General features: G+C 44.2%; 1 protein-coding gene across 1 annotated transcript in view; it reads right to left on the bottom strand.

The window, feature by feature from the left end:
• SLC25A20 (solute carrier family 25 member 20) overlaps positions 1–13,299 on the bottom strand; it is a 29,658-nt gene that overhangs the window by 6,639 nt on the left and 9,720 nt on the right. Inside the window, exons 3-4 of the mRNA XM_082848705.1 lie at positions 11,835–11,962; positions 8,382–8,472 (exon numbers count right to left, since the gene is read on the bottom strand). Coding sequence (XP_082704831.1) covers positions 8,382–8,472; positions 11,835–11,962 — 219 coding nt within the window. The remainder of the gene's footprint in view (positions 1–8,381; positions 8,473–11,834; positions 11,963–13,299) is intronic.

Here is a 13,299-nt window from a genome sequence, read left to right as displayed (position 1 = left end):
GCCAGTCTGATATGCGTTTGACAATTAGAGAAGGGGGACTAGAGACAAAGAGTAGGAAAAAAACAGAAAACTTCTTCAAAGAATTTTGATGTAAAGGGGAGCAAAGACAGGAAGCACAGAAATAGATGTGGAAGGTAAAATAGAGAGAAGTTTGTATTTTTAAGGTGAAAATACAAGAATATTTACGCTATTGCTGAAGAGAACAATCCATTGGAGAGCAAAAACTGATGTTCAAGGAGAGAGAAAGAAGAATTGTTGAAGCAAGGTCTCTGGATGGGCAAGAGGGGATAGGATGTGGGGTCAAACAGAAGCATGGGCCATTCGTGGTGGAAACAGCCAGGCAGCCACAGATGTAGTTAGATGCCAGTGAGTGAGTGGAGGCAGTGGAGGGCATCTGGTAAAGTCCTCCTCTGGTGGTTTCAGTTTTCTCAGTAAAGTAGAAAGCCAGGGGACTTCCCTGGTGGTGCAGTGGTTAAGAATCCACCTGCCAATGCAGGGGACACGGGTTCGAGCCCTGGTCCGGGAAGATCCCACATGCCGTGGAGCAACTAAGCCTGTGCGCCACAACTACTGAGCGTGCGCTCTAGAGCCCATGAGCCACAACTACTGAGCCCGCATGCCACAACTACTGAAGCCCGCACACCTAGAGCCCATGCTCTGCAACAAGAGAAGCCATCACAATGAGAAGCCTGCGCACTGCAACGAAGAGTAGCCCCCACTTGCCGCAACTAGAGAAAGCCCGTGCACAACAACGAAGATTCAACGCAGCCAAAAATAAATTAATTAATTAATAATAATAATTTTAAAAAGCCAGGTCATCTCCTGAGAGGGTAGGGGTTTGAGAAGAGAAGAGAGTCACAAAGTAGTAACCCAGCAGAGTGGAGGAGTACAAGGGAAGAATATGGATGGGGACTGTCTCATCTAGGAGCAGAAAAGGACTTCAGGCATAAAAGAGATGGAAGAAGCCATGATGGAAAAGACTAAGGGACAAGGCTACTGAAAACAAACAGTCCCTAACTCAAAATCAATATACAGACGTCTAAGAAGCATTTTCCCAATCCTCCTGCTAAGTACAACAAAAAACTCTAGACATTATTTGTTTTAAAAAAATATAAGAGGACTCTGAAAGTTTGGAGAGAAGAAGCAGACTGGCTAGGGACCTTGGGACTTAAGCAATGACATAGTGGTGAGTCCCCTGGATTTTTTTTTTTTTTTTTTTTTTTTTGTGGTACGCGGGCCTCTCACTGTTGTGGCCTCTCCCGTTGTGGAGCACAGGCTCCGGATGCGCAGGCTCAGCGGCCATGGCTCACGGGCCCAGCCAGTCCACAGAATGTGGGATCTTCCTGGACTGGGGCACAAACCCGTGTCCCCTGCATCGGCAGGCAGTCTCTCAACCACTGCGCCACCAGGGAAGCCCCCTGGATTTTCTTTTTTGATGTATCTCGGACTTAAAGCAGAAGAAACTGGCAATCCAGGAATACCAAGAAGCACAGATCAAAAAGAAGCCTCAACAAAAGCCTGCATTCTCTAGACAAAGGACCAGAAAAGGAACAGCCTAGAAAGACAGAAAATCTTTAGACAAAAAACACTCTACTCCAGCCATACACCATAGAAAAAACTGTGGCCTCACCCTCTTCCACACCAGCAAAGACCCTGTGGGGAGCCCAGACTTCCACCTTCGCAGGGCTGTAACAAGGTACCCAATATGCTACCTGGGTGGAGTCAGAAAAGGCCAAGTACAGAATAAGGACTTTCATCCCTGAGAGCCTGTAATCATCACCCTCCTGTCCTGTGGTGTCAGTAGAGACACTGGAACTCCCACATCCACCCAGCAGTAAAAAGAAGTGCCCCACCCTCAAGTGTCAACAGAGGTCGAGTGGGTCACCTAGACTTCCACTTCCACTTGGCAGTAATGAGGCAGCATCCCTCCCTTCCTACTGGAGTGGTGTCAAAGAAAGCCAACTAAAATGGAAAGATTAAATAGGATCCAGAATCTCAATAAAGTATGCAAATATCCGGGTTCCAATTGGAAATCACACAACATGTCCAAACCCAGGAAGATCTCAAACTGAAAGAAAAAAGAAGCAATAGATGCCAATACCAAGATGACAGAGATGTTAGAATTACCTGACAAAGATTTTAAACCAGCCATTGTAAAAATCCTTCAACGAGTAATTATTAATATGCTTGAAACAGATTAAAAAAATTAGAAAGCCACAGCAAATAAATAAAATATCAGCACAGAAACAGAAGATATGAGGAAGAACCAAGTGGAAGTTTTAGAATTGAAAAATACAACCGAGGGCTTCCCTGGTGGCACAGTGGTTGAGAGTCCGCCTGCCGATGCAGGGGACACGGGTTCGTGCCCCGGTCCGGGAAGATCCCACATGCCGCAGAGCGGCTAGGCCCGTGAGCCATGGCCGCTGAGCCTGCGAGTCCGGAGCGTGTGCTCCGCAACAGGAGAGGCCACAACAATGAGAGGCCCGCGTACTGCAAAAAAAAAAAAAAGAAAAATACAACCAAAATAAAAAGCTCAGTGGGGACTTCCCTGGTGGTGCAGTGGTTAAGAATCCGCCTGCCAATGCAGGGGACACAGGTTCAAGCCCTGGTCCGGGAAGATCCCACATGCTGCACAGCAACTAAGCCCATGTGCCACAACTACTGAGCCTGCGCTCTAGAGCCCATGAGCCACAACTACTGAGCTCACATGCCACAACTACTGAAGCCCGTGTGCCTAAAGCCCAAGCTCCGCAACAAGAGAAACCACTGCAACGAGAATCCCGCATGAAGAGTAGCCCCCCATTGACGAAACTAGAGAAAGCCCACATGCAGCAACGAAGACCCAACGCAACGAAAGAAAGAAAAGAAAGAGAGAAAGAAAGAGAGAAAGAAAGAGAGAAAGAAAGAGAGAAAGAAAGAAAGAAAGAAAGAAAGAAAGAAAGAAAGAAAGAAAGGGAAAAGAACTGTAATCCAGAACCCTACGTCAAGTGAAAATATTCTTCAGGAATAAAGGGGAAATGAGGCATTCGTAGATGAAGGAAAACTGAGAGACTTTGTCATTCACTGACCTTCCCCAAAAGAATGGCTGAAGGAAGTTCTTTTAATAGAAAAGAAACTCTAAAAGAAGGAACCCTGGAACACCAGGAAGGAAGAAAGAACATAGTAAGCAAAAATATGGGATATTATATAATGGTAATGTGAGGGACATTACATAGTGATAAAAGGGCCAATCCACTAAGAAGACATAGCAATCCTAAATGTGTATACATTATACAAAAAAGCTACAAACTATGTGAAGCAAAACTGATAGAACTGAAAGAAGAAACAAACAAACTCACAATTACAGTTGGAGATTTCAAATTCCTCCATCAACAAATAGGTAGAACAACTAGACAGAAAATCATCAAGGATAGAGAAGAACTCAACAACACCATCAACCAACAGGATATAATCGACATTTATAGATTACTCCACCAAATGACAGCAGAACACACACTCTTTTCAAATGCCCATGGAACATGGACCAGGATAAACCATATCCAAGGCCGTAAACCTCAAGAAATTTAAAAGAATGTAAATAATACAGAATATGTTTTCCACTCACAATGGACTCAAACTAGAAATCAATAATCTCCAACACTTGAAAACTGAACAACACTCTCCTAAGTAATTAAAAAAGGAAGTCTCAAAGGAAATTAGAAAACACACTGAACTGGGACTTCCCTGGTGGTCCAGTGGCTAAGACTCCATGCTCTCAATACAGGGGGCCTGGGTTCGACCCCTAGTCAGGGAACTAGATCCCACATGCCACAACTAAAAGTTTTCATGCCACAACTAAAACATCCTGCATGCTGCAACTAAGACCCGACACAGAAAGAAAGAAAGAAAGGAAAGAAAGGAAAGAAAGAAAGAAAGAAAGAAAGAAAGAAAGAAAGAAAGAAAGAAAGAAAGAAAGAAAAAGAAAGAAAGAAAGAAAGAAAGAAAGAAAGAAAGAAAGAAAGAAAACACACTGAACTGACTGAAACAAATATTCTAAACAAATGGAGAGATATAACATGTCCATGTATTGGAAGACTCAAAATAATGTGTTAATTCTACCCAAATTGACCTATAGGTTTAACATAATCTCAGCAAGATTTTTCTCAATTTTCTAAATTACCCTAAAATTTACATAGAAATATTGGGTTGGCCAAAAAGTTTTCTGTAAGATGTTATGGAAAAACCCGAGTGAACTTTTTGGCCAACCCAATACAAAGGAATTAGAATAGCTAGAACAATTTTTTTTCATTAATTAATTTATTTATTTATTTTTGGCTGTGTTGGGTCTTCATTGCTACACGCGGGCTTTCTCCAGTTGCGGCAAGCGGGAGCTACTCTTCGTTGCGGTGCGTGGGGCTTCTCATTGCGGTGGCTTCTCCTGTTGTGAAGCAGCACAGGCTTCAGTAGTTGTGGCACATGAGTTCAGTAGTTATGGTTCTCAGGCTCTAGAGCAGAGGCTGAGCAGTTGTGGTGCATGGGCTTAGTTGCTCCAAGGCATGTGAGATCTTCCCGGACCAGGGCTCGAACCCGTGTCCCCTGTGTTGGCAGGCGGATTCTTAACCACTGCGCCACCAGGGAAGTCCCCATTTTTTTTTAAAGAATAAAGCGGGAGGCATCAGTCTAGTCAATTTCAAGACTTAGTATATGGCTATACTAATCAAGACTGTGTAGTATTCGTGAAGGGACAGAAGCATAAATCAATGGAAGAAACTAGAGTACCCAGAAGTAGACCCACACAAATATGCCCAACTGATTTTTAACAAAGATGCAAACACAATTCAGTGGAAGAAAGATAAGTCTCTTCAGCAAATGGTACGGTGCAATTGGACAGCCCTAGGGAAAAGAAAAAAAAAAAAGAACTCTGACCTAATTTTCATACATAATACAAATATTAACTCAAAATGGAGTCACAGACTTAAATGTAAAAGGTAAACTATAGATAAAACTTTTGGAAAAAACATATTAGAAAATCTTTGGGATTGCAGGCTAGGTAAAGAGTTCTTAAGACCTGATGCCCCAAACACCCAAAACCCAATCCATAAAAGAAAAATTAACAAACTGGACTTCATCAAAATTTAAAATGTTTGCTCAAAAGACTCTTTTGAGAGGATGAAAAGACAAACTATAGACTAGGAGAAAATATTTGCAAACCACATATCTGACAAAGCACTAGTATCTAGAATAAAGGACTCTCAAAACTCAATAATAAAAAAACAAATGGGCTTCCCTGGTGGCGCAGTGGTTGAGAGTCCGCCTGCCGATGCAGGGGACACGGGTTCGTGCCCCGGTCCGGGAAGATCCCACATGCTGCGGAGCAGCTGGGCCTGTGAGCCATGGCCGTTGAGCCTGCACGTCCGGAGTCTGTGCTCCACAAAAGGGAGAGGCCACAACAGTGAGAGGCCCACATACCACAAAACAAACAAACAAATAATCCAATTAGAAATGGGCAAAACACATGAACAAACATTTCACCAAACAGGATATACATATAGCAAATGAGCACAGGAAAGGATGTTCAACATCCTCAGCTATTAGGAAAATACAAATTAAATGAGATATCACTACACACCTATCAGAATGGCTAAAATTAAGAACAGTGACAACACCAAATGTTGGTGAGGATGCAGAGAAACTGGATCACTCATATATTGCTGGTGGAAATGTAGAATGATATAGCTACTCTGAAAAAACTGTTTGGTAGTTTCTTTAAAAACTAACACACATGGGACTTCCCTGGAGATCCAGAGGTTAAGACTCCACGCTTCCACTTCAGGGTACACAGGTTTGATCCCTGATGGGGGAACTAAGATTCCACATGCTGGTGCGGTGTGGCCAAAAAAACCCAAAGAAACCCCCACTAAACATGCAACTACCACATGACTCAGCAATTATACTCCTGGGCATTTATCCCAGAGAAATGAAGACTGATTTTCTCAGAAAAACCTCTGTACATGAATGTTTATAGCTTCTTTATTTATAATAGCCAAAAACTGAAAACAACCCAGATGTCCTTCAATGGATGAAAAGTTAAACATATTTCTAGTACATCCACACCATGGACTACTGAAAAGGAATGAACTATTCATATAAGCAACAATCTGTATGAATCTCCAGAAAATTAGGTTGAGTTGAAAAAGCCAATCTGAAAAGTTTACATACTGTATAGTTCCATTTATATAAGTCTTGAAATTACAGGCTTATAGAATTCAGATTAGTGGTTGCTGGGGTGGTTAAGGACTGGAGTGGGGTACGAGAAGTGAATGTGGCTATTAAAGGGCTACATGAAGGATCCTTGGCATGTTGGAATTGTTCTGTATCTTGACTGTAACAATGTCAATATTCTGGTTGCGATATTGTACTATAATTTTACAATATATTACCTCTGTGGAAGAACTGAGTAAAGGGTACATGGGATCCTTTTGTTTTATTTATTTCTTTATTTCCCTTTGTATTACTTCTTACAACTGTATGTGAATCTATAAGTATCTCAAAATAAAAAATTTAATTTAAAAAATGCACAAAATTAAATGACAAATGCAAAGCATGAAAAAGACTTGCCAAATATGTTAAGAAATTAATAACCTTAATATGTCCAAAGGTTTTAGGGGTAGGGGAGTGACAGGCACAAACTATTGGGTGTAAGACAGGCTACAAGGATGTATTGTACAACTTGGGGAATACAGCCAGTATTTTGTAATAACTGTAAATGGAGTGTAACCTTTAAAAATTGTATAAAAATTTTAAAAAATAATAAATTAGGGACTTCCCTGGTGGCACAGGGGTTAAGAATCCGCCTGCCAATGCAGGGGACACGGGTTCGATCCCTGAACCGGTAAGATCCCACATGCTGCAGAGCAACTAAGCCCATGCGCCACAATTACTGAGCCTGCGCTCTAGAGCTCGCATGCCACAACTACTGAGCCCGTGTGCTGCAACTACTGAAGCCCACGCGCCTAGAGCCCGTGCCCTGCAACAAGAGAAGCCACCACAATGAGAAGCCCGTGCACCGCAACAGAGTAGCCCCTGCTCGCGGCAACTAGAGAGAGCCTGCGCTGCAATGAAGACCCAACACAGCCAAAAATAAATAAATAAAACAAAATAATAAATTCAAACATGTCCAAAGCTTTTATAAGTCAATAGAAAAACAAACAAATGAGCAAAGAACACAAATAGGCATTTCACAAAGGAAAAATACAAACAGCTAATATGCATCAAAAAAATTAACCCCACCGACAATTAAAAGCAAGAAAAATTAAAACAATGCAAATTTTTCACCCATCAGACTAGCAGAGATTGTAAATTAGATGCCACAGAATCTGCTGGGAAGTAAGAGCTCTTATACTTTTAACAGGAATAGAAAATGACAGACTTATAGGAAGGCCATTTAGTAAAATGCATTAAAAACCTTTTTAACCTTAAAAAAAAAAGTACCTACCTTTAATCATACTAATTTCAAGTCTAGACATTTATCCTAAGAAAATAATCAGGAACACATGCAGAGACCTATTTACAGAGATCTTCACTATGGCATATAATTTGTCATGTCCCCAGATAAGGTATTATTGGGTAAATGACAGCCATGTATTGAAATAAAATACAGAAAATGACGCTTGAGAAAAAAAATCACAAAAATATTGCGACATATCAAATGAAAAAAACTGGTTACAAAACTATTGCAATATGTGACCCCAATTTTATTTCAAAAGATAACTTTTTTTAATACAAGTTTACCAAAAAGACTAGAAGAATTCACACAGAAAGCATAACAGTGGGGTGGTATCATGGGTGATAAATACATTGTTTTCTGTGTGCTTCTCTGCATTACCAAAATTTTTCTAGTAAAGACTGTGTGTTAAATTGCTTCAGCCATTAGAAGAAAAAAGCAGTAACAGTTTTTTAAAAAGGAGCCCTGTGTGGTCAGGCAGGCAGTCAGTTCACACCCTTGGCCTGGGAACAAGCCAGACACTTTAAGGGCACTGAGCCTTTGGGCAAATGGCAGAGACCTAACATGTTAGGCAGGAGCAGCCTCCCTTCCACCTCTGATGAGACATGACTCACCTTTCAGAGTTCCTGAAGTAGCTGCTAATTAGGGTGGATAAGTCTGAGCTCACCCGTCACAGGTGTGACATTTGATTTGTTGCACTGTCCTGGTTCTTGATTCTACTACGATTCCTTCCATGTTCCTGAAAACCTTGAAACTGTTTTGCACACCTGACCTGAAGTCTTTATAAAGGGTGAAAGGACATAAACATCCACACAAAATTGTATACCCAATGGAAAAAGCTAGCCACCTCCCACCTCCCCGCAAATCATACCCCCCCCACCCCAGATCACACCCTCACCTGTAACAAGCACTTGATCCGTTCTCCAGGAGTCATAATTCCCGTGGTGAATACACCAGATAACATCCCAGCTGCAAATAGTTGGGGGTAGCTATATTGAAAAAAAAACAAGAGGCAAGAACCTGTGACTAACCACCCAGAACAGAGGCAATCCCAGCAAAGAGGACTTTGAAAGAAAAAATAAGTACTTGAACTGGGCAGAAGTCCAGAACAAATAAAGCATATTTCACACAAAACCCAAGGTCTAGGTATATTCTGACATCAAATTTCCCAAGGCAGGGGTCTCAGTGCCAAGAGCAATATGAGCTTGGTCACGAGGCCCACATGCACACTCAGATGGCCTCACCCATGGGAGAAGTTTCCTCCCCGGCCTGCCATGCACAGTGACTATGGACGAGTTTCCTGGCCTCTCTGAGCCTTGATCTGTAAAGTTCAGGGCTGTTGTGGAAAAAAGCCTCTAACCCAGAATGCAGACCTCAATCAACCCCAGTTCCCCTCCAATCTCGCCTCCTCTGGATCACCAAGGGCCTGAGAACATTTTAAGCCAAGATTCACAAAGGACGGTGTCAAGGCCGGAGGAATGGCTGTGGCCGCTTGCACAGGCTAAGGGGGCCAGCCAGGCCAGTTGTGAGGAATGTGCTGTAAGATGCTGGGAAGGGCCCAGTCAGGGATGGTACCCACAGACATGATGGGTCCTGTGGCCTTCCATGCAGGGAATAGTCCCCCAGTGGCCAGAGATATGGATCCTCACCATGGCCCTCACAGAATGAACCACAATGAATATTTGGTGGAATTGGAGGCTCCTGCTGTCACGGCCTGTCCCACCTCTGGCATCTCCTTTTCTTTCTAAGATTAGCTATACCAGACTGGTCTGGAGGCAGTGGAGTACAGAGCTACAATTAGCATTTCAATAGTGTCCCCACAATTTAGCAAATGTTGTTGAAAAACTTCACTTTCTTGCCTGGGCCGCAGGCCCCTCCTAACCCCAAGCCTCTGATAGCTGAGCCTTCAGGCCTGTCCCACACTACAAGGAGCCCAAAACCCAGAGAACAGATGTCAGATGGGGAAAGGGAGACATCCACTTCGGGTCCTTCCTTCCAGGGCACCAGTCTCAATGGTCCTGTTTTTTCCAGGCACTCACACAACTACCTCAGGCATGCAAGCCCAGCACACAAGCTGACTGTTCAACAGTCAGGAGACTTGCTTTCATTCATGGCCTCCTTTACAGTCTCAGTTCACACTGCTGTCCCCAAGAGGAGTCCTCTCAGCAACAAAACTTCCCCTCATGAGACCAACATCTGTTCTTCCATGTATGCCCAGACCTTAGGCTGGACATACCTCCATCTCCCGGGACTGAGGACTTTCCTCTGAACAGGGTCTATGTGTGCACAGGGTACCATGCAGACACCCTACATGGGTCGCCCATTCTGCCACCCTTCACCCCCACATGAGGGAAGCATCTGTGAGTGCTGGACCCAAGGTCCTGGTAATGTTCCTTTCCATACTGTCCCCAAACACTACTGCAGGGAGGGGAAGGTGGCAGGGTTGACATTCAGGATTCAGAGCACGGCAGGATTATGGGGGCAGGAACCTGAGTGTCTCAACCTTTGCTTAAGCAGGAAGGGTGCTTCTCTGAGGACTGACACCATAATATAGGGAATACAACCTACAGGCTGAAGTACTAGCAGTGACCCCACGGGGGTTCTTGTGCATGGCCCTTGTGAGCTGGCACATGAGCTAAAAGACCAGGTGCTCAGAGAGGACATGTGTCCATAGGACATCTGGACTACCAACAGTCAAACACAGTTTCAAAAGGAAGCCCCACACACCCACATCTGGGGCCACCTGTGGCTTTTTATAGAAGCTGGTCACATTCAGAGGGTCACAAGGACTCCAAAAATAGAGTTGCACATTATGAGCATTTCTATCTATGTCCAGACCCTTACTCAGCCTGCTGTGGCCTGAAGTAGTGACAGAAAACAACCACATGGCACCCTGGGCTGCCTCCCTTGAGCTCCCAATCCCAAGTCTAGCCGGGGTCCTGTGCTGCCTGCAGCCCCTCCCAGGACTTGTCAGCCTGCACGGCTCAGACTGAGTGTGCCTTGTCATCCCATGTTTCAACTCAGAATTCCCCTGCATCCCAAGAAGCCTGTTTTCATTAACTACTTTGTAAATTCTGAACTATAATTCTGCCTCATCTGCCTCTTCACACCCAAATCTAACTTAAAGTTTACTGAAAGGAAATATACTAATTTATTTCACTTTAACAGAGAAACCAGGGACTTCCCTGGTGCCGCAGTGGTTAAGAATCCGCCTGCCAATGCAGGGGGCACGGGTTCAAGCCCTGGTCCGGGAAGATCCCACATGCTGCGGAACAACTAAGCCCGTGCGCCACAACTACTGAGCCTGCACTCTAGAGCCCGTAAGCCACAACTACTGAACCTGCATGCCACAACTACTGAAGCCTGCACACCACAACTACTGAGCCCATGCACCTAGAGCCCGTGCTCCACAACAAGAGAAGCCCCCGCAATGAGAAGCCCGTGCACTGCAAAGAAGAGTAGCCCCCGCTTGCCACAACTAGAGAAAGCCCGTGCACAGCAACAAAGACCCAATGCAGCCAAATTAATTAATTAATTAATTAAATTTTTAAAAAACCCAGAGAAACCAATATCTGAAATAATTATGTTATTAAAATGAAGGGCTTCCCTGGTGGTGCAGTGGTTAGGAATCCGCCTGACAATGCAGGGAACACAGGTTCGAGCCCTGGTCCGGGAGGATCCCACATGCCACGGAGCGGCTAGGCCCGTGTGCCACAACTACTGAGCCTGCACTCTAGAGCCCAAGAGCCACAACCACTGAGCCCGTGTGCCACAACTACTGAAGCCTGCATGCCTAGAGCCTGTGCTCCGCAAAAATAGAAGCCACTGCAATGAGAAGCCCACACACCACAATGAAGAGTGGCCCCCTCTCACCGCAACTAGAGAAAGCCTGCGTGAAGCAGCGAAGACCCAATGTAGCCAAAAATAAGTAAGTAAATAATTAAAAAAAAAAAAGAAGTAAAACAAAAGTTGGAACCTTCCCTTCTCCCAACCAGGTGATGGGAAACAAGGCTGCTGCTGTCATTACTGCAGCACCAGGTACCTTCATGGCATTTTACACACATTTTAGCATTCAGACCTCCCAATGCTGTGGAGTTAAGCGATACTACCTCACAGAAGAAATTATGACAACCTAATAAGGGGGTGGGGGAGGGATCTGAGTTTTTCTTTCTCCCTTTTGGTTCAAAGGGCAAAGGAAAACTCAAGTACCTCCCTCACGTGGAGCAACCAGGAGCTAGCCCTGGGGACCCAGGAGGACGGTCACTGCCTGTCAGCCAAGGTTCTTTCCCTTAACCTGTATCACACCACCAGGCAGAACAGCATTGAGTCCTCCAGGCTTGTAAGTACTCACCTGAGCACATCCTCTGGGTGTTTTTGTTGCAGTTTCTTCCCCAAACCAAACCCAAAGAAGCACACGGCAAACATGGGGGTGACCCCAATGATGGGGGCGGCCATGCCCCGATATAGACCCATGATGCCCTGCAAGGAATCACAGAAGTGGAAGCTGTTTACAGACACAGCTAACTTTTACATCACTGAAACAGGGAAGCAGTGTGTCCTCTGACCTGTGGCCTCCTTCCCTCACCTCCCCTCCAAGCAAGGAGAGCTTTTAAAAGGAAGAATACTCCCACATTTATCAGAAATAGTTGTCTTCTTATACACTGCTGGAGAAACTGAAAACAGCTCCTATTCTGGAAGGCAATCTGGAAATATGTAGCTTACACTTTCATCAGAAAATTCTCTGTCTAGAAATGTATTCTAAGGAAATACTCAGATATAGAAAAGAATGACATCAGGAATTTATTAAGTAGCAAAATTCTGGAATGAACCTAAAAATTCTCAAATAGGAGATTGAGACACATTATGGGAATTCCATAAATTGACTATCACATAGCCATAAAATCACACTGTAACATGAGAAGAGACTACTAAGTGAAAAAAAAGCAGGCTACAGGGACTTCCCTGGTGGTGCAGTGGTTAAGAATCTGCCTAACAATGCAGGGGACACGAGTTCGAGCCCTGGTTCGATCCCTGGTCCAGGAAGATCCCACATGCTGTGGAGCAACTAAGCCCGTGCGCCACAACTACTGAGCCTGCACTCTAGAGCCCACGAGCCACAACTACTGAGCCTGCGTGCCTAGAGCCCATGCTCCGCAACAAGGGAAGCCACCACAATAAGAAGCCCACACACCACAATGAAGAGTAACCCCCACTCGCCACAACCAGAGAAAGCCCACATGCAGCAATGAAGACCCAATGCAGCCATAAATAAATAAATAAATAAAAAGCAGGCTACAAAACAGAATGTACAATGTGACTTCTTTGGGGTGACATTAGAGGTGTATGAAATTTTTGTATTTCCCAAGTATTAAGACATGAGGGGAGTTCCCTGGTGGCCTAGTGGTTGGGATTCCAGGCTTTCACTGCTGTGGCCCAGTTTCAATCCCTGGTCGGGAAACTGAGATCACTCAAGCCGCCCAGTGTGCCCCCCCCAAAAAAAAGACATGGGGTTTTTATTGTTAAAGACAATAGTAAGACTGCACATCAATTTTCACTAGTACAGTTTGATAATGAAAGCAACTATGTAGTAGCCAATAAATAGACAAATAGATATCCCAACCAAACAAGTTAGTAAATCAAGGAAGAGGAAGATATGGGACCCAGGAGACCACGAGTTTGGCCCAAGAGAGATGAAGGGGATTTCCAGGATGGTGTCTGGTACAGTGGGCCTGGGAAGAAACCAGTCTATGTGGGAGTATGAGGATAGAGGAATCCAGGAAGAGTTTGTTTTTTCCAAGAAGAACAAAGCAAAACAA

This window comes from Leucopleurus acutus (assembly GCF_964270905.1).
Source record: "Leucopleurus acutus genome assembly, chromosome: 10".
Taxonomy (NCBI): Eukaryota; Metazoa; Chordata; class Mammalia; order Artiodactyla; family Delphinidae; genus Leucopleurus; species Leucopleurus acutus.
Note: the sequence above shows the minus strand (reverse complement) of the source record. Positions and strands in the feature narration are given on the sequence as shown.